At 36.1% G+C, this 24670-nt stretch overlaps 1 protein-coding gene and 1 non-coding gene across 6 annotated transcripts in view; both read left to right on the forward strand.

Annotated features, from left to right (window-relative positions):
• ZNF277 (zinc finger protein 277) overlaps window positions 1-24670 on the forward strand; it is a 132407-nt gene that overhangs the window by 69304 nt on the left and 38433 nt on the right. For 3 of the 5 annotated variants that reach the window (XM_017535023.2, XM_017535022.2, XM_017535024.2), the window contains exons 2-4: window positions 9324-9525; window positions 17820-17908; window positions 18174-18256. In XM_017535023.2, coding sequence (XP_017390512.1) covers window positions 9324-9525; window positions 17820-17908; window positions 18174-18256 — 374 coding nt within the window. The remainder of the gene's footprint in view (window positions 1-9323; window positions 9526-17819; window positions 17909-18173; window positions 18257-24670) is intronic. The other 2 variants (XM_017535025.2, XM_017535026.2) reach the window with 1 other exon arrangement.
• Window positions 8073-8191, forward strand: LOC119472224. The gene has a single exon (XR_005201344.1). It is a non-coding gene; the product is annotated as a 5S ribosomal RNA (ribosomal RNA).

A 24670-nucleotide genomic window follows, 5' to 3' on the forward strand; every position in this document is an offset into this window, starting at 1 on the left:
AATGGGGCAGCAGTCAAAATCTTGGATTCTGCAGTGCTTTGCTGGCATAGCAAAGGGAAAGGAGCTTCATCAGCGTTGTCTTGTTAACCACGCAGTTGACCCATCATATGGATGGGAAATCAAGCCATTTCTACAGAGAGGTCCACCTCAGGTCTAACCACTGATTTGTTGCTGAATCCATTAGCTCCTGAACTCGTTAAGAGTTTTCTAGACAAAAAGAATAAATTTGGAAATAACCAACTTCCCAGTCCATCATGGGGGAATCTCATGGATGGATAATACCTTAGGAATGTATAAGAAATGTCTGGGTATTTCTAGACATTTCTAACATTTCTGGACATGTTAATAGCTTTAATATTACAGTAGAATAGTTGCCAAATATTCTCACTCAACCCCTACCTATCTCATCTTTGCTATTGCTTATGTTTGCTTATAAACTGAACAAATGGGCTTCCCTAGAAACTGTCTGATGATAAAAGATGCCATAAAGCTTAACACCTAAAACACACTTTTAAAAATAAAATGAGAATGTAAAAATAAAAATTTGGGGGAGGGAGCAAACCCCCAGAACCCTTTAAGAATCTATTAATATTAAATCAAGAGACTTTTTTCCCAAAAAAAATTAACATACACACAGTATTGATATAGTTTCCCATTGAACTCCCCAGACCCTAGTCTTTGAATCAAGTGCCCACTGACCCCAGGTTAAGAACATCTGCATAAATTCCATCTCTCCTGTCTAATAGGCAAGTCAATGCCACATGTGGCTATTTAAATTTAAATTAATTAAAACTAAATTAAAATGCAGTTACCCAGTCTCACTATTCACGTTTTAAGTGCTCAATAGTCACATATCCCTAATAGCTACCATTGTTGAACAGAACAGATATAGAGCATTTTCTTCATCACAGAAAGTTATGTTGAGCAGCATCAAGTTCGGTGATTTTAAAATTGCCTATTTGTCTTATCATTATGTGTATTTATATATATGTGTTTAGATTGAACTATGTAGTTTGAAAACCCAGAATAGATATTGTTAAAAAAAAATCAGTCTCTTCTAGGCACCAAATACAAGTTTATTGCTAAAACATATGTTTGAATAAAAGTAAGGTAGCAGGCTTAGCTAGGCCTTCAGGACTGTTTTATGATCATTTGGTTTTTATCTTTTGTCTCAGTTGCATTCTACATAGTGGTATTTCTAAATCTTTTCCCTTTTTTTAACCTTTGTCTTCAATATGGATGGAGCTTATTTCATATGCTCAGAAGTGAGGCTGTCAATATAAATTCCTTCATTTTTCCTTATGTCTATATCAAAAATTTCATTGTTTTCTTCTTGTCTCTTAATTTAATGTTCTGCAGAAATAGCAAAGTGATGAACAGAATGCAAAAGCCTTAGAATTTCAACAGTGTAATCAGGACCTAAGAGTAGATAGTTGGGAAGTAGGCTTATTCTGTTTTACTGAAAGTGATGGCAAAAACTACAATTACCAACCTAACCTGGGCTCCATTCTTACATGATTTAATTCTTTAAATCTGGGTTGGGACATTAGAGTGTATATTTTGAATTAATCCATAGGAATTGCTAATAGACATCAGTGCATATGATGCTCATCTCTCTTCATCCTCAAACGTACAACTAATACTCATTATTATCAGTATTAGTAATAGGAGCTAACCTATAATTGAGCATGTGTATCAGATACTCATGTGCTTTACATTAATTTCCTTAACACTTGGAACAACTCAGTCAGGTGGAACACTCTATCAGGTAGATATTTTGATTAATTCATTTTATGTGTGGAAACAGGCTAAGAGAGGTTAAATAAGTTAGTCAGAATTGGTTAATGGGAAGTAATGGGACCATGATTCCTCCAGTCTTGAATAAAGTCATTTGACTCTTCTCTTCTCCTCTCCATTTTTAAAAATTATTGTTAAAAAATAAAATACATAATGAAATCTATCCTCTTCATAAATTTTTAAATGTACACTACTATTATGTGTACATTATTGTACAACAGATCTCTAGAGCTTTTTCATCTTCCATAACTGAAATTTCTTACTGATCAAACAGTAATTTCCCATTTTCCCCCTCTCCCCAGCCCTGGCAACCACCATTCTACTTTCTGCTTCAGCGAGTTTGACTGGATACCTCATAGAAGCAGAATCATGTAGTTCATTTTCCTCCTGTGACTGGCTTATTTCACTTACAATGTCTTCAAGGTTCACTCTTTTTTAAGGCTGAATAATATTCATTGTATTTAAATACTACATTGTCTTTGTCCATACATCTATTATTTCTACCTTTTGGCTATTGTGAGTAATACTTCAATGAACATAAAAGTACAAATATTTATTCGAGATCTTGTTTTCATTTATTTTGGATAAATAACCAGAAGTGAGATGGCTGGCTCATATGATAGTTCTATTTTTAATTTTTTGAAAAACCTCCAAATTGATTTTGATAGCATAAGGTACATTACATTCCCAACAACAGTACACAAGGTTATCAATGTCTCTACATCCTTGCCAACACTTGTAATTTTGTTTTATTTTTTTTTTTTAATAATGGCCATCTTAGGAGGTATGAGATGATATCTCATTGTGGTTTGATTTCCATTTCCCTGCTGATTTGCACCTTTTCATATACCTAATGGATGTTTGTATGTCTTCTTTGAAGAAATGTCTATTCAAGTCCTTTGCTTATTTTTAAATCTAGCTTATTCAGCTTTTTTGCTGTTGAGTTGTAGGACTGTTAATATACCGTTGGCCCTTGAACAATGCAGGGATTAGAGTCACCAGCCCCCTCTCCAGTCAAAAATCTGTGCATAACTTTTTACTCCCTCAAAATTTAACTACTTGGAGCCTACTGTTGACTGGAACATAACATAAACAGTCGATTCATACTTATTTTGTATATATATTATATACCATATTCTTAACAATAAAATAAGCTAGGGAAAAGAAATATTTTTAAAAAACATAAGGAAGAGAAAATATGTTTACTATTCATGAAGTGGAAGTGGATCATCATAATTGTCTTCCAATTGCATAGGCTGAGGAAGAGAATGGATTAGTTTTGCTGTTTCAGAGGTGGCTGAGGCTGAAGATATGTGCAAGGGGGAAGGGGAGAGAGATCGGCACACTCGGTATAATCTTTTATTGAGAAAAATTCCTGTGTAAGTGGACCTACAGTTCAGAGTCGTGTTTTTGAGGGTCAACTGCATGCTGGATATTAATCCCTTTGCATTGACTCAGAGCAGGCTGTGAGAGGCTCAGCCTCAGTGCAAATGGGATTTCAGAACACCACACCTGAGATCCTCTGTTCCATTATGTTCATGGCAGCAGGAGCTTTGAATGGCGCATTTCCATGGCTATTACACCTACTGAATCAGAATCTGCATTTTAACAAAAACTCCAAGTGATTTATGTGCACATTGAAGAATTTTGAGAAGCACTTCTCTAGAATAATAATTTGTAGCTTTGAGGACCTTACCCAGAATCAATAAAAATATTGATAATCAGCATAGGATCTCCTCAAAAATTCAGCTTCCTTGGGATGGTGTTTTTTTTGTTTTTGTTTTTGTTTTTGTTTTTTTTTACAGTTCATTTGAATAGAGTTGCTGTTCAAAGTGAGAACTAGAGCAGATAATTTATTGTTAATGTATAACACATGTGCAAAGTGGATTTAGGGCCAAAGCAGAAGTTCCAAGATGTTTGCTTCTTTGCTAAAAAAAGATAGATGTGATTTACTTCCTTTTGTATTTTAGGGTTCAAGATCCCTGTGGCAGAGGATTATATATCTTTGTATCTATTGTCTTTTAACATGAAGTAAGATCTAAATGTGACACTTGTAGTGACAGCTGGAAGTAAACAATCTGTCAGACAAATCTTACTGAATTATATCTGCTGGTCCAGTGCTTAGTAATTTAGAGACTCTCTCTTAGACAGAATAGACTATCAAATAAGCCTTGCCATAAGGCCTTGTCACCTAATTTATGGACTTTTTCATAAATTTAAAATATGCACACTCTTATATGATCAGGGTATTCGCAGTCCTCATGTGATCATCCTCTGAACCATTGATTTCCAGGCAGTGGTTTAGGGACTACTGCTTGGAAAAAATTATATTTTCTCAGTCTACAATAAGGTCTTGAAGTCAGTATTTTTTAAAACGCTCTCCAGGTGGTAAAACTCAAATTTGGAAACCACTGCTCTAAGCTAAAATGTGTTCAGGATTCAGGTCTATCCTATGTAAACGTCCTCTGATAGAGTAGTATAACTTACTCTGATTTCCAAATGCCACTTGTTCCTTGCTTACTGGGGAGTATCCTTACATGAAGAGTGATAAAAGAATTTTAAATTTTTTAAATATGACGTACTTTTATTACTCTCTGGAATATTTATTATCTTAGAATTCAATGTAATTTTTCCATCATTATTTATTAGCGGGCCTGTTACACTGAGGCCCATAGCACTAAACATCAGGCTGTAAAAATAGTTGGACTGCCCTCAGTCTTAGGCAGAGAAAGTTCCCCTAAAGAGAGTCATATAGGTGTTTCCTGAAACAGGACTTTCCTAGAAACTGAGCACCTCTGGTCTGTATGCATTCTTTTATGTCTTCATTCAGCGAATATTTATCAAATACCAGCTATTCAATAGCTGTTTCAGCTATTCCAGGCCACTGGATTCTTTTTTTATGTATTTTTATTATTTTATTTTATATTATTTCATGTTTCCAGAGTCTTGCTGTATCACCCAGGCTTGAGTGCAATGGCATGAACTCAGCTCACTGCAACCTCCACCTCCTGCGTGCAAGCTATTCTCCTGCCTCAGCCTCCCAAGTAGCTGGGATTACAGACATGCACCACCATACTCAGCTAAATTTTGTATTTTTATTACAGATGGAGTTTCACCATGTTGGCCAAGCTGGTCTTGAACTCCTGACCTTGTGATCCACCCTCCTTAGCCTCCCAAAATTCTGGGATTACAGGCATGAGCCACCACACCCAGCCAGGCCACTGTATTATATACCAACTGTATAAAAATAAGTAAGATTTAGTCCTTGATCTTAAGGAGTTCATAGACTAGCACAGTAATAGAGGCATACACGTAAATAATTAATTAGAACAGAGGTATTTTCTCTTGTTGGGCATGGAGAGATGGAGGTGGGTCAAGCCTACAGGAGAACGTGGAGAAGGGCCTGGCAAACAGAATAGTACAGATGCATCACATAAGTCACCAGTCTGTGCTGCCCTTATTTACCAGACATAAGAGGAATATCTAACTTCTGAACAGGTCAAGTGAGTACATTTAAATATAATTCATTATCCTTCCCTGCCATAAAACAAACAAAACCTGCTTCTCTGCGTGTATTCCTTGACTGGTGACTAACACTTCATTTTGTACTATGTCCCCAGCCAGGAACATGGGAGGCTTCTTCTTCACTCCTTATTGCCAATCAGTGATCAAGAACTGTCCGTTTAACCTCTATCCCTCTCCTCTCCTCTATCCACTGCCATTGTTGCTGTCTCAGACAAGCCCTGAGACCCAGACACTGCAGTAGTTTCCCATCTGGTCTCCCTAGATTGAGACCTGCCTCTTTCCAGTCCATTCTCATATCAGTTTAGATCATAAGTGGCTTTACTTCCTATAGGAAAAGATCTAACCTCTTCATCTAAGCAAGACTGCTTGGATTCAAACCCTGGCTTCATCACTTGATAGCTGTGGGCAGGTCATTCCACCTCTCACCCCCTCAGTTCCTTCATCTGTAAAACAGGGATGGAAGTGGAATCTCCTTCATAGGGTTAGTGTGAGGGTTAATTGAGTTAATACTGTACATGTGAAGTTGTTAACAATGCCTGGCACAAAATAAATACACAATGATTCTGTCATAATGGGGTAGCAGGTTAACTCAGTGTACATGCCAGGTAAATAAAGACAACTAGGACTTACTTTGCCTTCTAAGGGCTAACAACCTGAAGCTGGGCAAGAAGACGAAGAGATAAACAAATTACTCCATATGATCAATGCTGTTATAATATTGAGCAAGGTGCCAAAAAATCCTTTGGGAATCAGAGAGAAAACTATAAAATCTTGTTATCTAACATTGTTATATTAAAACTTATTTTCTGGCTGGGTACAGTGACTCATGCCTATAATCCCAGCACTTTGGGAGTTTGAGGTGGGAGGATCACTTAATGTCAGGAGTTTAAGACCAGCCAGGCCAGCGAAAACCTCGTCTCTACTGAAAATACAAAAATTAGCCAGGCATAGTGGCGGGGCTTTGTAATCCCAGTTACTTGGAAGGCTGAGGCAGGAGAATCACTTGGAGGCAGGAGAATCACTTGGAGGCAGGAGAATCACTTGAACCCAGGACATGGAAGTTGCAGTAAGCTGAGATTGTGCCCCTTTACTCCAGCCTGGGTAACAGAGTGAGAATCTGTGACATAGTAACTCAAGCCCCCAAATACAACTTAATACCTCCCAAACCACAAGTTTCTCTTGCATGACATTTGCATATTCGTGATTTTGTTTCTAGACCTTTGCAGTAACCACAGGCAGTTTGGTTCTTCTATATGTGAATATTTAGGTCCATTCTCTTAGGAATAATTTGAAAAAAGAATAACTGAGCATTAGACATACAAAAGGTAAAAACAAGTAAACCACAGAGGAATAATAGATTACAATAAAACATTGGGAAAAAAATAAAATTATGGTCTTGAACTGTACTCTAGTGGTTTTTGGACATTGTGGGCTACTGAGATTTGTGTAAGAATTGCTATGGTGGTATCGGGGAGACTGGAGGACATTGGCAGAATACATATAAATTCAAAGTAGTTTATAAATATGTACATATAAATTCACAGCACCGAACATGCATACTAAATAAGAAACAGAGTTGGAGAAATGGCGTTTGGTACGGGGAACAGAATTACATAGCATTTGAGTTTAGGCTCAACTCAAAATGCTTCGGCTACTCACTAACATTGTGACTTTGGGAACTTATTTAATTTTTCTAAATCTTAATTCTCTCATCTGGAAGATTGGATTGTAGTAGTACTACTGAATAAGATAGTTAAAATTAACTAGGAAAATGTCCTAACGCACTTTACAGGTAATTTGCAAATAGCAAGTAGCCAATAAATGTTAGTTGTGCTATTGATGATGATGATTAATGCCATGGGTTTGTTTTTAGCAGTCAAACCAAAATAAATTTATATATATACATATATGTGTGTGTGTGTGTGTGTGTGTGTGTGTATATATATATCTCAATTAAATTTGTGGAAGGGATGTCATATAGTACTTATTATTTCCTACATGGCAGGTAATGTTTACTAATGTTACCTTTGTTTAGAATATGCTGCCTTTCGTTACTGTATACTTAGGGGATATAAAATACTGTCATAGAGTTTAATAAGTATATTACTTATCTCTCTTTCCCCATTCTGTTTTTCACATTTGAGTTTAAATTTTTATGAAAGTTAATCTACTACTAAAAAATATAACCTACAACTGTAGAACTGTAGAATTCCAGAACTCCTTGATTTCATTACCTAATTTAATAGTCATTGATAATGCCAGTTTTGTTAATAGTGCTTCTAAAGTGCTTATGTATTTTAAATATTCTCCCTACTGTTATGTATATCCTATGTGTTTTCAACTTCTCTGATATTAGTAAGTAATTTTGTGAACAAAGATAAGCAGTCTGATTTAGCATACTTTAATGTAACTAGAGTATGTATGAGTAATGTATTAGAGGTTCTCTCCTATAGGACACCTTCCTTCTCCAGCTCAGTTTAGTGACTCTCCCAAACTCTGCTCCTGTAAACCCTGTACATTCTCCATCTGTATATTTTTAACTTGTTTGTACTTTCAGACAACCTGTGAGCACTTTAACCTTGGTGGCAATGACCATAATGACCATATCATGCAACATTGAACATCCCAGTAGACAGTCAGTTGATTTTTGTTAAGTGAATGAATGAATGCTGCCTTCTTACATCATTTATATAATTCTTAACATATGGTCAGCAATGTACTGGCGACTGATTCAATTAATTTATAAATTTGTCTATGGCCATACCACCCTGAACATGCTAGATCTCGTCTGATCTCGGGAACTAAGCAAGGTTGGGCCTGGTTAGTACTTGGATGGGAGACCACCTGGGAATACTGGGTGCTGTAGACTTCAAAAAAAAAGAAAAAATCAATTAATTTATAAATTTAAAATGCCTTTAAAAATAAGATAAAGTAAGATAAAAATAGGAAACTTTAACAGGAGAACTAATGTTAATCTAATTCTGAAAACTTGTCTGTGGCATAGCCATCTTTCTTTCTGAAGAACGTTCTTTTCTCTCTGAAGAAGGTTGCCCGCCCCTCTGAAAATGCCAGAGGTCTTACCCTAGTTTGTTTACCCCAGTTTCCTGATTAGTAACTACTAAATATCCTGTTTAAGGTGACAGTTCTAGACGTCCACTCTGGCAGACTCAAGGGGGCTCCTGTCACAACTGGCTGTGGTTTTAGGCCCTGAAATGAGAGACATAGACTTTACACACTTCAGCTCTTAATGATACTGTGGTTGTTGTTAGGAAAAGGAATAATACAGCCAGGAAAAATGTCTACCACATCACATATGTCTAGTGATTGATCTATTTGTTCACAGAAGCCTGAATTGTAATACATACTTGTATAATAGGCAAATGATAAACATAAATCAGCATAAAAAATTATCATCAGGGCCACCCAGCACATACTATGTCTACCCAGCGTGAAAACTGTCTTTTTCTTTATTTGTGTCAAATAATTAGAAACAAGAAAGAGTTTGCAGGTGCAACAGGAAGCAGCTTAAAAGACAGGCCTGGCATCATCTGTAGCCTTAATGTATACTATTTACATCCCTTAATGTGATGATTCTCAGCCGTAGGTCACAATTGAGCATTAGAACCTTAACCCAGAGTGTTGCAGCCTTCCCCTTTGCGAGTACCCCAGGAATTGCTGCCATTGGCCAGTGTCCAAGAAGAATGCTTAAACAGCTGCCCTGACAAATGGGTTTCTCCAATCCAAGCAAGCAAATGAAGAGTTTGAGCTGCTTCGCAATACTCCCTGCCTCTGGGTTGCAAAAGCTCTTTAAAATTATAATAAAGTATCCTACTCTCTAGCACCATGTATTTTCTTTTTGGATACATGTAAATATCTTTAGGATCTTTTTAATGCGGGAGATGAGAAATCATCCATATGAAGAGTTGGCTTCAGCTTTTCTTTCTTTTTTTTCTTCTTTCTTTCCTTTTTTTCTTTCTTTTCTTTTNTTTTGTCTCTTCCAGACAGTAAGGATTGTATCCTGGAGCCACTTTCCCTGCCAGAAAGTTCAGGTGGCACCACCACTTTAGAAGGTTCTCCATCTGTGACTTGTATTTTCTGTGAAGAACATTTTCCTGTGGCTGAACAAGACAAACTTCTGAAGCACATGATTATTGAGCATAAGATTGTCATAGCTGATGTCAAATTGGTTGCTGATTTCCAAAGGTAAGTTCTGTTTTTGTCCTTAAAAGAAATTAATTTGACCAGGTGTGCTGTCTCATGTCTGTAATCCCAGTACTTTGGGAGGCCAAGATCGGAGGATCACCTGAGGCCAGGAGTTCAAGATGCCAGCTGTACAAAAAAATTTAAAAACTTGCTAGAATCAGTGGCATGCACCTGTAGCTTCAGCTATTTGGGAGGCTGAGGCAGGAGGGCTGCTTGCACCCAGGAGTTCAAGGCTGCAATGAGCTACAGTTTATACCACTGCACTCCAGCCTCGGTGACAGAATGAGACCCTGTCTCTTAAGAAAGAGAATTAAATTTATTATTTATTAAAGAAATGACATAATCTATATATAAAATAATTGCTATACAAATATGAAAATACATACTCATTTTCAGAAAAAACTTTGCAACTCTTTTGCATTTCTGAGACTTTGGGTTTTGTTTTTTTTTTTTTTTTTTTTTTTTTTTGAGACAAAGTTTTCCTCTGTCACCCAGGCTGGAGTACAGTGGTGTGATCTCGGCTCACTGCAGCCTCTGCCTCCTGGGTTCAAGCAACTCTCCTGCCTCAGCCTCCCGAGTAGCTGGGACTACAGCCACCTGCCACCATGCTCAGCTAATTTTTGTATTTTTAGGAGGGACAGGGTTTCATTATGTTGGCCAGGCTGGTCTCAAACTCCTGAGCTCAGGAGATCCACCTGCCTCAACCTCCCAAAGTGCTGGGATTACAGGTGTGAACCACCATGCCCAGCCAAGTTCTTAGACTTTAAAAAAATCTTTGCATTATTTTTCTTGATAGTGTATAAGTTTATTTGAGAATGTTACATACTAATTTATTTCCTACAAGTTCTCAAAAGAGATGAACTTTCCAAAGAGTAGATAATACTCCCTTTGCAACAGTCCATGAGATTGTAGATTGTAGTCTATCAGATTATGTCTCATGTTTTAGGCCATAGACATTCTCTGAGTGGGTCCTTCCAGTAATTCCAGAATAGACTTTGCAACAGGACACTCAAAAGGCAGTGTTTGGGAAGGGATCCTTGGAGCCTTTCAAGCCAAAGGGATAATGCCCAAACAAATCTCAGTTTAAGTGCTGTGATGAGGTTGATTCCTTTTTTCCCAATTTAAAATTTCTGGAAGTAGTTGTCCAGGGAAGGGAAGGGAAGGGAATGCCTTCCCTGAAGCAGCTATAGTGGAGTAGTTATGTTCATGTTATGAGTGGTTGAGACTTGGAAAGCATTTTCCATAGAGGCAACATCAACAGGTCATTGGCTGTACAGTTACTGAAAGCATAAAATTTGGTGTATCTGGTAAGGTCCCATTTTGAGGTATTCTGTCTTGATTTCCTCACAAAACATTAGAGTAGCCCAGACATTGAATACCAGTGCATCTAAACTCTGTTTCTCTCAGGCCATATAAAACATTCCTAGCAAACAGCTTCTTTCTTATGATAGGTCTTACAGAACAGCAAGCTGTATTATTAAAAGCTGACTATGAAAGTAGGCAAGCCTGGGGTTGAATGCAGGCTTTCATACTTCCTAACTTTGTGATTTCCTGCAAGCTACTTAACTACTCTAAGCATCTGTTTCGTCATCTATAAAATGGAGGTAACACCAGCCCTCATAAGGTTATTGAATATTACATAAAACAGAGTATGGAATTTGAGAGCAATCTGGCTGCAACGTCTGTCACCCCCTTCATCGCTAGGGTTGATTCGGCTGATCTGGCTGGCTAAGCGGCTGCCCCCTTCCTCCCTCACCACTCCATGTGCATCCCTCCCAAAGCTGTGCTCTCAGTCGAAGAGGACAACCATCCCCAATAGAAGAGGATCAATCTTTGGTCAAGGGTATACGAGTAGCTGTCCTTCCCTGGTAGAACCGCCAGACAAGCTCTGAAGGTCCATTTATAGGAGAATGTAGGTTAGTCAAGCTTCCAAGATTCCAGACACATCCATATGAGGTGCTGCATGTGGCAGTCTGCCTTTCTTTTAAAAAAAAAGGAATTGAAAGAAATACTACATGGGTTATTCTTTGCGAAGGTTTCTATTAATCGGCTTTTCTTTCATGGGAAACCTTTATTTTTCTTTTTGAGTCCAGGCTGGAGGGCAGTGGCATGATCTTGGCTCAGTACAACCTCTGTCTGCCTGGCTGAAGCAATCCTCCCAACTCAGCCTCCTGCAGGCATGCACCACTACACCCGACTAATTCTTTATGATTTTTTGTAGAGACAAGGTTTCACCATGCTGCCCAGGCTGGTCGAGAACTCCTGGGCTCGAGCAATCTGCCCACCTCGGCCTCCCAAAGTGTTAGGATTACAGGTGTGAGCCACGGTGGCTGGCCGTGAAACTATTCTCTTATTCTCTTCTATCATATAAACACAAATTTTTCTTCAGGAATTGAATAAAAAAATTATTATCTACCAGTAATAATTGAATAGTTTAAGATTTTTCCTTCTCCTCTGCCTGTAAAGTATGTAAGGAATGTCTGAGGAATGTCTGTATTCTCTTTTGTGCTTATGTATCATAGGTAAGTAGCTATATTTGTACTAATCAATCTCTATTTGTATTACTGTTATTAATCTCCTTATCCTGTTATCCATATACGGACAGGAAAATTGAATTATTTACTAGGTCTCGGGACTTAGGAGTTAGTAATTAAATGTTGGGATTATTCATTCTATAAATGCAGATATACAGTAAAGTGGATGCTTTAATTAAAAAGAAAAGTATGCGTATCTGATATAAGTGCTTTCTAAAGTGTATCATTAACATGTATTTAAAATGGAAACCTAGATTTTCCTTGTCAACTGTCCTTCTAATTAAATAAAATTTTTACTCTCAGCAGTTAAAAATGTGATTAATTCTAATTGACCAGGCATGTATCTGAGTAAACTCTGTTGCTTTTAAATACCTTTGACTACATCCAGTCTCCTTTACATAGTAACCTCCTACTAGTTAAGGAAACTAAAAATTCCTCTCCCAAACATTCCAAGTATTGATTGGTATGATCAAAGTTAAGGTGGAATATTCTCAATATCATGTAACTTGTTTCTAACTTTAGAAAACAAGTTATAAGGCATAGGGTTGGGAGGAGGGAACATGCAAGGTTCAATTGGCATGAACACATTCACTCAGAACTCAAGAGGAATCGTTACTTCTGAGTATAATAAGTAATAAAGATGATAATAAAATAAGAGATAGACTTACCTAGTGGTTTTCAAGAAGTAAGCTATAAGTTTTCATACTAAATATATTTGATTTTTTTTTTTTTTTTAAACAAAGTAACACTAACACATCCTGGGGCAGAAGAAATAAAAACAAAAATAGAAGTCTTCCATTGAGTCCATTTAACATAGTTATTTATACTGAGCTATTTGCTAGCTTTATTCAGTAGATAAAATTGCTCTGAAAAATAAATGTTAACTTCTTATTGCTTACCCTTTTCTATATTAAATTTCACACATTCACTGCTACTTAACAACCATATTTCAAATCTTTATGCCTATGTCAATAAGCATACCCATTACAGTGGGGGTGGGCAGGCAAGATATTGCTACAAGGATTTTTCGTGAGACAATCCCATGAGATATGATTTGAAGAAAAATAGTATTTGCTGATTACCTAATTACTTTTTTACTTGGATTTTTAATAAAGTATGAAATACTTTGATAACTTAGTTTACCATGTTATTTCCTAGTGGCCTTTATATATTGAGTAGCTACAATTGTAGCTTTCAGTAAACCAAAGAAGTTGGAAAAAATACAGAAGAGAAGTTCTAAATGATCTCTTAAATTTGAACAGTATGTTCTAGTGAGTGGGAAAAAATACAACAAGAAGCATGTACTGAAGATCTGTTATCTTTATGCTGTCACTCAATTGATTACAATTTATCTGAATGCCCTTACCATCCAAAAGGAAATGTATATGCTTCAAGTCTCTATTACAACTTTAATTGTAGGGGCTTTTTCCTGTCCCTGCCTTCCCTTTTCTGCATTTCTGGTACCGAATGGTCCCCACATGACAATAGAGGAACTGTGTTGTAGAAGACTGAGTTAGGCCTTGGAGCCCCTGGAGAGACAAAGTTCACATCTCAAATCTAACATTTTAATTGTGTGACTGTGGACAAGTAAGGATTCATTAAATGGTAGCTGCTAATAATTGTCATTATTGTCACCATCATCATTCATCTCTTCTACCTATATGTGCCCTCTGACACTATTAACACCTCCTAATTATAAGCTTAAAAACCACTGATATGTGTTTAATGACTAGGATGTTTCTTTACTCCAATTTAGACATAGGTCAAATGTATGTTGCTGTTGATGTCCATAGTATACCACAGAAAGATATGATGCATAATTTTATATATTTAAGTTGTATGGTGGTTTATGTGTATATTTTGCTTTGTAACAGATGATTTTTTTCTTTGATGTTGCCACCCAAGTTTTGGTTAGAAAGAGAACACTCAAATGACAACTTTGTTCCTCCTGGACTAACCTATTACCTGCTTTATCCCATGGGAAGCACTTCCTATTTGAGGAAGGCAACTGAGGTTCTGCTAGACAGAATCTCCCCATGATTTTAAGTCAATTGATGTCAGTAATTGCTTCCCTTGTGTATATCACCTTGAAGTAAACTCTCATAGAAAATAAGCATGTCATGTGATTCTTCTCTTCAGACATCAAAGAGACAGTACCCAAACATAGAAGTTTTTGGAGACTGAGACCCACTGATTATTGGAATCAGGCTCTTGTTAATTCTGTAGTGGAACTTCTTTGCGCCTTTTCCTTGCCTAGTTAAGCAGTTCCAAATCAACAGCCCCAAACAGCCGGTGTCAATTTTTAGCCCTTCGGTAGCAACTTAGGAGCAGTTCAGACTGAAGGCTACTGTTAAGTAGCATGCCTTTCAGAAAGGGAAAACATTCTGTTTTTCTTCAGACTTCATTTCTGTACTTCTGGTTCTGCCTTGTCAAAAAACATTCTATGTGACCTCATTAGTCTCTGAGGGGAAAAAATGCTTCAATTCTCTATTACAACTTTAACTGTAGGGGCTTTTTCCTGTCCCTGCCTTCCCTTTTCTGCATTTCTTGTACCGAATGGTCCCCACATGACAATAGAGGAACTGTGTTGTAGAAGACTGAGTTTGGCCTTGGAGCCGGAGAGACAAAGTTCACATCTCAAATCTAACATTTTAATTGTGTGACTGTGGACAAGTAAGGACTCATTAAATGGTAGCTGCTAATAATTGTCATTGTTGTCACCATCATCATTCTTCTCTTCTACCTATATGTGCCCTCTGACACTATTAATATAACTATTTTGTCTTTTTCATCAAATGCTTGCTGGAATGTTATTGTTGCTTTTGTTTTGAATTTGTTGTGTGTCCCATTATGTCCCTGGAATAAACATAAATTCTTCACTACCTTAGTCATTTAAATATGTTACTTTTTTTATAGTGATAACTGTCACATATCTTAAACACCCAGAATTTTGGACACTGCTTTACATGTATTATTCTATTTAATTATCAACAATTTATTTTGCAGATGAATCAACTGAGCTTCAGAAAGATTAAATAACTTTAAATTTAGGCTTATATTTTTTAACTCAAAGTCCCTGCTTCTGTAGTCACCATTGCTTCTGGGGTGATAATTAATACATTAACTATGATACTTTGATGACTGTCTTAATTTAAAAAGTAAAACTGCTTCTAGCATAAGATCTGTGCAGATAAGCAATGAACAGTATCGATTGTCCATTAAAAAAAAAGTCATGGCCAGGCACAGTGGCTTTCACCTGCAATCCCAGCACTTTGGGAGGCCAAGGCAGGCAGATTGCTTGAGCTCATGAGTTCAAGACTAGCCTGGGCAACATGGCAAAACCCCACCTCTACAAATAAATAGGAAAATTAGTTGGGCATGGTGGTGCATGCCTGTAGTCCCAGCTGCTCAAGTAGAAGATGGCTTGAACCCAGGAGGCAGAGGTTGCAAAGAGCCAAGATCATGCCACTGCACTCCAGCCTGGGCAATAGAGCCAGACATTATCTCAAAAAAAAAAAAAAGTCATTAATAATTCAAAAAGCAGCCTGTTCACTAGGATCCAAAGCTCTTACCTGGTCATCTGTTCCACATGGTTTCACACAGATACTTTTCTAAGACTGTGAACATTTTCCAAAGTAAAGTTGTCTGTGTATTCAAGGAATTATCACTGCCTTTCAACAGGCTCTAGACCCAGAACTGAACTAATTATATTGGGCTGACCATTCTCTTTTGTCTAGAGGATATCATCCAGGTAGTCCTCAGTGGAATGGCAACCAGCACTGATGATCCTCTCTTTGGTGTATTCTAGCAATAGCCATAAAGAATCTCCAGAGGAAACTTGGCCTTCCTGTCTTTTGAAGTCAGTTATCTTAGCACCTGGTTCTGCCATGTACAAATTTGATTAGTTATGAAAATGGATGTCTATATTTTAATTTAGAAGAATAATCCATCTTCTGTTGCTGACATCTCTAGTATAGGCTCGACAGCTTTCCTTCATCCCTGTCACCACTTTGGAATAGAAAATGTACTGAGGGGAGAATAAGGATTACGAATGTCATTTTTATTCTCTTAAGCCTCCTCTTGTCTTCTCTTTCTCCCTTTTTCCTCTCTCCCATGGAGTGGAGGGGAAAGCAACTAGCAAGGAATGGAAAGATAGAGACTAGGATTAGCCATGTAGGAGACTGAGGAGTACGAGGTGTTGAAGCTGGCCCAGGATGGCTAAGGAAATAATGTCCCAGCTTTTGTAGGAACTTTTTCTCTATTTCTGCTGTGATGGATCCAATATGCACTTGCCACCTTGTGAGATTTCTAATATGGAAGCCAGTGAGTTAGCCATAGAGTAGCGTGCATCATTCATGTATTTGTGATTTAAGGCTCAATGGGAGCTAAAGATTGTCATTTTCAGATCTCTTAGGATAAAATCTAGCACTGTTTTATAAGGAAAGGGTTCTCCCCTTACTTACACATCAAAGTTAATAGTATGGTTGTATAGGAGAAGAAAAACTTAAACATTGCGTTCTGTTTTTATGCACTATTCATTGACTTCCTTTTCTCACATATTCTGTATTTATTCAGTGTATTTTTATTAGATGTCAGCTCATCATGTTTCTCTCTTCTCCCAGACCTCTCGCCAGCATAGATTTCTAATACACAAATGCCCTTTCCATAGAGCACCATGGGAATGGAAAATTAATGTTAAGAAAAAATAATAAAAAGGAGACAAAATATTGGGAATTGGGGACTACTTAGAGAACTTTACAGGAATTTTCAAATTCTCTACTTCTTTAAAACATTTACTGTGGACCTACTATTTCCAAAACGTTCCCTAGATGTGCTATGTCAAGCCAGTTAAAATGTCCAAATTCCTACTCTTTCCATATACTTCATCTATTTCAATAAGTCTCATTTCTTTATAAGGCTTTGGTTTGTTGGTATAAGTTACTTGTTTTATCCCTCAGTTGTGTGGCCTGATAAATCGGGAGCTATAGAGTCAACCTTTCCTTTTCCTTTCTCCCTGTGAAGATAACACTCTCTTCTTGGTACCATTCAATAAATGACATAGCAATTGCCAATATAAATCTTGTTAGATAAATGGAAGGATGAACCACTTGTTAAATCCTGTCATTTTACTCCCTCTTTCATCACATATGCAGGTCTGGGTGTTATGCTTTGGTTTTTAATTTAGCTGGTGTGCTGCTTCTAACTCTGCTCATTAGATAGAAGAATTGTAAGTTAGGCTATTTCCCCAAAATCTAAATTTGCCTCATTCCAGACACAGTGCGGACGTATGGAATTTTTCTATCTTGTTACGTAGATATTGAATTTAGACCTATTTCTCATTGCATTATTCACTTTTTATATATGATAACCACTCAGTTTTCTCTTTATTGCAGAATGTGTTATAGTCTATTTAATCATTACTACATTTTGAAGACACATAAACTTAGATGTTATTTCAGAAAAATTCATTATCACATAAAAAATATATTTTAACTTTTCTACATGTATGTTTATTGAATTTGGGGAAAGTAAATTTAGGTGTTTTCATGCCCTTACATGGTAATTCCTTTTTATTAAATCTTTATTTCATACTTTTACAATGCTCCACTGCCTTTGTATTCACAAAAAAACTACTAGAAAAGCAGTTTTAAGTTAACATTTGATTTGTTGCTTTGGGATAACTGAATATGCTTATAAAGTATTCTAAAGTAAATAGTATATTGAGTTTTCTCATCATTCCTTATTTTGTATTGTTCTAAGGTACATTTTATATTGGAGGAAAAGGTTCACTGAACAGCCCATCACAGATTTTTGTAGTGTGATAAGAATTAATTCCACTGCTCCATTTGGTAAGTATGCATTCTCACTACCATCTTTTCCCTACAATACCAAAATTCAAAGGAATAATCTTATTGTCTTATATTAGAATTGCTTTTACTTTCATGATAGCTTAATTTAAATTGATGCATTTATTTGGCCTAACTTGAATAAAGTTAAAACAATTCTGTGTCAAAGAGATCCTGATAGACACAAACGTGTATTTTTTAAGAAGTCCTTCAGGGAAAAAAATGGTAAATATCTTTTTTCTTATTTGTTTTCCTAACCTCTCAACAGAAGAACAAGAAAATTATTTTTTGTTGTGTGACGTTTTACCAGAAGATAGAATTCTTCGAGAAGAGCTTCAGAAACAGAGACTGGTAAGAATTGTTTTTAAAGGGTGAATAGTGTCTTGAAAATACATATAAATACATACAAAATCATGGTTTTTTTTCTTTTACTTTCTGTTATGGAAACTTTCAAGTGGGCATAAAAAAGGAAACAATACAAAAGATCTTAAAACAGAAAAACGTATACACTTGACAGAAAATTAAAGCATTTTATGTTTAAAATGCAGAGAGAATTTTTGGCTTTGTTTTGCTTCCTGGATTATCTCTAAAATAACAACAGAACTGACACATTTTAGTGTAATTTTAGCTGCCTGACACATGCTAGAGTTCAGTAGTCGTGGAAAAATGCCCTCAGCTAAAATTGAGTTGAATTGATTAACCTTTTTTTCTCCCCTTCGCTGGAATGTGCTATGCACTAGCATTTTTTTAATTTCCCTTTATGAATTAAGCATATGGTTTAATCTGCCTAGTAGCCTTTCTTGTTTTCAGCCTTAACTATAAGCAAGCTAATTTGAAACCCTCAGCATCTTTAGCCTTAAAAAAAAGTAACAGCACATACAAGCATGAAAATTTTTATTTTCATAAGTTAATTAGAAAGTAATTTTTTAAATTGTTAATTTTATTTAAGAGTACATAGGTTCCTATTCTTTGTGATTTAATCTCAACTATTACTTGAGGTTGACTTGCTGCTCCTTTAGTGAGTTCTTTTTTTTCTTTTTTCCTATTGCTTTGAGGAAAAACCTTTAGTGATTTCTTATAAGCATTTTTTGTGTCTTTGGACTTGGCTAAATCTGTTATGAAAGAGATAATTTGAATATTTGTACTATATCCTCAAGAAATCTAGGTGGAAAATAAATGCTACTTACCATAGTCATATAATTTTAGAGAATCCCTGGAAACACATTTTATTTTGTAGACATCCCAAATGATTATTTCTTCCAGCAGGGGAAGGTGATATCGTTGAATATTGATTTATATGTAAGAAAAGTTATGCTTTTCCTATACAACAATTGCAGTAAAGAAATTGGACTTCCTGAGTTTCTCTTCTCTCCTTACAGCAGTAAGACACTGCTGAAATCTGCAAGACAAGGGTCAATTTACTATCATGTTTTATGAATGTTAGTTGCATGTACTGCTTCATAATTTTTAATTTACATGTATTTTCTCATTGTTGCTAACAGTGGCCTTAAGAATAATCGAGCTGTCATGATCCTAGTATTCCTAAGGATTTATTTATAAGAACTCAAACCCTACTACTTCAGCCATTCTTTTCTTTGGCATGCAGAATCTTTATGGTATGTCTGCAGATGGACTCAGATCTCTAAAAATACCTATATATATTGCATTTAAGTGAACTTCTTTACTTTACAGTTGGATAAAGTGATACATTTAATGACAGTGAGCATTGTGGCATCTTACAGAAACAAAATAAGAATGAAAATCCAATTAATCCATACATGCTCATTGAATTTCTGCTTAAGTAGATGCCTATACAAAGATGCCTGTACAAGGCATAGTTCATCTCATACAAGAGCGCAAAGTCTAGTTAAAGAAGAAAGATAAATATATAAAATATAAATATATAAATATATATTTTATATTTAATAATTAATAATAAATATTTAGTTATTAATTAATCTTTAATGTTTAATTTTTAGAGCTTAATAGAGATAATGATAGAATGTCTTGCAGGCTTATGAAGATTTAGCAACATATAATGCACTTAGACTACTACCTGACACATAGGAGGCACTTAATAAATGTTAGCCAATAAAAATAACAGTAATAATGCTGTGTCTTAACAATGAGAAGCATTCGGATAGTTAAGAGAGCCGTAGAGAATGGAAGGAAGATACATATACATCTAAATGTTCAAGGTGCATTCAGGAAAATTGAGTAAAAGTCTACTCTGGCTTAGGTAGAAAATTTTTTACAGGGAGGAGTATGAGATAAATTTGAAGAGGTAAAATGGAGCTAAATTGTGCAAATCCTTCAGTGCCAGGAACTTGATTTTGTAGTATAAATACCCATTAATGTGTCCTCATTGCCCATCGGACTGACATGAAGAAAAGATAGTAAATGTAGCTGTGTAGAAATCAATTTCAAGCTGTCAAATCCTGAGAAAGATCAGACCAATTTGGGGATTGAAGGAAGCTAACAATGACTGATTACCGGCCATATGCCATGCCTTGTATTTGGTACATAGCTTTGTAGCACCCTGTGAGGTAGCTATTAAATGCCATCCTATTTATGAGTAAAATGTAGCATAGGAAGCTTAATTTGCCCAGGAACACATAGTGAATGAGGTGCAAAGCTAGAGTTTCAAACCAAATGTTTCCGATATATGTCTTTTAAGCCATGCCATGCCATGCCAGTGTAGTAATTATTTATCTGGTCTCTCATGTGCCTGGTACTATTATTCTAGACTCTGGGAATCTCTCTGTCCTGGATGCTCATGGTCTGACAAGCCTACAGGAAGGGAATTCAGGCTTGGATTGGAGTTTAAGGAAAGCAGAGGAGGTTTACAATAGCCAGCCACTGGAATTCTGATTAGAGGAGCACCAAAAAGTAAAAAAGCCTTGCCAAGCATCAGGAAGGCAGGCTGAATTTGCCATTAGCCAGTTAATCACAATTTTATGCTATGTAGTCTGGAAGCATCAAGTTAGTGAGGGTGATTCTTCTGTGGGTGTCAGCAATGATTATAGGATCTATCTCTTTTATACAGAAAGAACTTTACAAATCAGTAAGAAGCATGTCCAGAAAGAAGCCTAAATCATTCAGTGAAACAAAAGTGACAATATACTTTTTCTTCTTCTGTCAAGTTAACAGGATTTGAAAATAACAGTACTAAATGGTGGCAAGAATGTCAAGACAAGTACTTTTTCAGCTGCTTTTAAGAATGTAAACTGGTATTCCATTTCTGAAAGGTGCTTTGTCATCATGCATTGGAACTCTTAAAGATGTTTATGCCTTTGGCTTATAGTCTGCAAGAACTCATCCTAGGAGAATTATACAGCCAGAGGGTTTTGACATCACCCACTCTACCACAGCTTGGTGTTTTTTTTTTTTCCCTTATGTTGCTATTAATTATACTTTATCAAACAATTTTTTATTAATTAGAATTTCAGTCTAGTTTCTAAAATGTGTAATTTAAACCAATCAAACTGCTTTATGATAATGAGTGTATTGTGTAGTCAATGTTTGAGTGACCCCAGCTCAATATTTCAACTCAAGGATCTTGAATTGAGTATCTTGAGAATCTTAACTTAAGGATCTCAACTCAAGTCTATGAGGAAGACCCTCAAACCAGAGTATCAGTAGGGCATTTACTGACCTGATTTGCATTAATGATGATTGCATATGTGTTATTGTTTAATATTTGTTATTTCCTGTGGAACTCTAAGTAAAGCATATAGTTTAAGTACCTTTGTATGTTTTGTTCTTAGTTCAAAATGACTTTGTAACTTAAGGACAGAAACTATGTCTTCTATTTAAACATCCTTCCTAGTCCTCCCTATGCTCCTAAATTCGTATTGTTATTTTCCCCCAAACCTCATTTTAAACAAACAAACTCTGTTTTCTGTGTGAGTGGCTGGAGGTATATAGAGTTTAATGATTCACTGAAAATTGCAGTAGCAGATTTTGTGCTAGAACCGTATTTCTTTTTCCACTTTCTTTGAGATTTCACTGGTTTCTTGACATTTGCAAGATTTGTATGTGTTCCCAGTTTTCTTTTTGAAGAGCTTGATTCCTACTTGACACTTTTTTGAATATTTTCATCCATAATCTGAAGGGAACTACAGAATTAGGAAGATTCTCAAGGATTTCAGTAGCTCGTACACCTTCCCTTTAGCTTCCTTTAAAAATTATCCCTTAATCTTGGTGCATCGTTCTCTTATTTCTCATCAATCTAGCTTAGTCTCGCCCAGTGGTTCTTTTCCCTCTTTTCTCTTAAATATATATATGTATGTTTCGCAAGATCTTATCCCACATTCAGGGCATGCACATCCATATAGCTACCACTGTTATGCCTATGGCTTCAATGTTAGTGCTGGTGCAGAGTAAGCAGAGTAAATATTCACAGATTGAGTTCATCCACAGCTTTCATCCTGGCTCACTTCTGAACGCCAAATCTGAATTTCCTCATGTGAAACTTTTCCATATAGATTTCAAGTCAGCACTTTAATATGCCTGAAAACAGAACTTGATTTTTTTTTTCCTCCACCAGAACTTGCTATTTGCCTGTTCTCCTTTTATTATATAGTGATGCCATCATTCTTCTGCTCACTCAATTTGGAAATCTCTAGAAGCATTTAATTCATTCCTTTTTTCCCACCCCTATATCTAAGTCATTTGTCAAATCCTGCCAGGTCCAGCTGAGTCTCAAGTCCCACTTCCATACTCATACTTACCTTGTCTATAGGCTCTCCTCTTCAGGCAATTGACATTGCCTCCAGAATTTCCATATTAATAAATACTAATCAATAAATAACATAAATCACTCTATTCTTTTTTTTTCTTTTCTGACAAGATCTCCCTCTGTCGCCCAGGCTGGAGTGTAGTGTCTTACTGCAACCTCTGCTTCCTGGGCTCAAGCGATTCTCCCACATTGGCCTCCTTAGTAGTTGGGACCACAGGTGGATGCCACCACGCCCACCTAATTTTTTTTTTTAATTTTATAGCAATGGAGTCTCACTATATTGCCCAGACTGGTCTTGAACTCCTGGGCTGAAGGGATCCTCCCACCTCAACCTCCCAAAGTGCTGGAATTACAGGAGTGAGCCATTGTGCCTGGCCCTATTCTCCTCTTCAGAAACCTGCTCTGTTCTTTATTGTCTTCATGTTCTTAAGGTTTTCTAGGCTCAGACTGCATTTCTAGTGTTTTTCCCCCTTTTTCATTCAATTGCCCGGTGTCCAGTTAATTGGTTCATTCAACAAATACTTAACTTGCACCAGATATTTTCTAAATACTATTGATATAGCAGTGAATAAAACAGGCAATAAGGCAATGATCCCTGCCCTTGTGAAATTTAGACTGTAATATAAACATTACTTTTCTCACATTTATCAAGTATTTTAGGTACTTTCAGGATTCTACTTTGTGAACGAGAAATGGCAGCCCCCACCTGTATAGATACATATCCCTCAAGGCATTGCTCAACTGCCACATTTTCCAGAAGTTTCCCATATGCCACTTGCTAAAATTAATAACTTCTTCTAACCTCTTTTAACACACTATTTTATTTGGCTTTTAAATTATAGTTAGTTATTTTAAAATCTGTCTTCCTTACAGGATTAGATGTCTCTCAGCAGTTAAGAGTATTCACTTTTGTATCTTCTCTTAGACTTGCTCATAAAGTATGAACTGAAATATAATCCTGAAGTATTGGCTTGCATTTCTATAAAGCCATATAGTTAGATATCTCTGATTAACAAAGATATAATATAGCCAAGGCAGACATCTATAATCACTGCATTATATTTTGTACTTCAACATAAAAAATCCTGAGTTTTCCATTTGCTTAAAATGTGTGGTATTCATAAGCTCTCAGTAGTGAGATATAACTTAACTAAGTTGGGAAAGAGTGAAAGGTAACTGTATGAAGGTTTTTTTAAATCACTGTTTCAGATGTCAGTTTGAGATATCATTCATGACAACTACAAATATTTTATGAAAGTTTTAACATATATAACAAATTTATCTTCAGGAGAGAAACAGTGTTTTCTGTTTTTAATTCTACTTCATGTGTCTCACCACTCTCCACAATAAAGCAACAACAAAATGAAATTGCGTATGTCCCACTGAGAAGATTGTTCTTCCTCATGCCACTTTTTAAAATATAGATTTTAGACACTTTCCATAAAGGATCAAATTACTGTATGCCAGTAATCTCAAAGTTAAAAAATCAGTATATATTTATACCTTTCTTGCATAATTCCTATCTTTGAGGCACAATACCTACAAGTTCTAATACTGCGTCTAAAATAATACTTTCCTAAATATAAGATAATATTTCCCATTGAAAGTAGCATTGTTGTTAACAGTGCAACAGAGATCAATTTAACTGCAATGACCTTTGAGTGAGTTAAACCTTCAGATTAATGACTGCTTTCTTTGGGAAACAAATGTAATCACAATCTGAAACAATATTATTCTGAGTCATAAGGTTTACCACTTTGAACATCTTCAACAAGGACTTAAAATTTACCTGAAATTTTGTATATATACTCGTTGAGTGTTACCACTGTTTAAAGGGAAATGCAAGGTCAAGGACAGTAGGAAACTTGTACACAACCATGGTTATAAACTGTATTTAAACAGAAAGAGAAGCAACTCAAACTCCTGTTTTTCAACCCTAGCCACCATTCCCTTTCTAATTGTACCAGAATACTTTGTCACATTTGATCTTTCTTTCTGAGCAAATGTGGCTTTTTTTTTTTTTT

Source organism: Cebus imitator, unplaced genomic scaffold (genome assembly GCF_001604975.1).
Source record: "Cebus imitator isolate Cc_AM_T3 unplaced genomic scaffold, Cebus_imitator-1.0 Scaffold90, whole genome shotgun sequence".
Lineage (NCBI taxonomy): Eukaryota > Metazoa > Chordata > Mammalia > Primates > Cebidae > Cebus > Cebus imitator.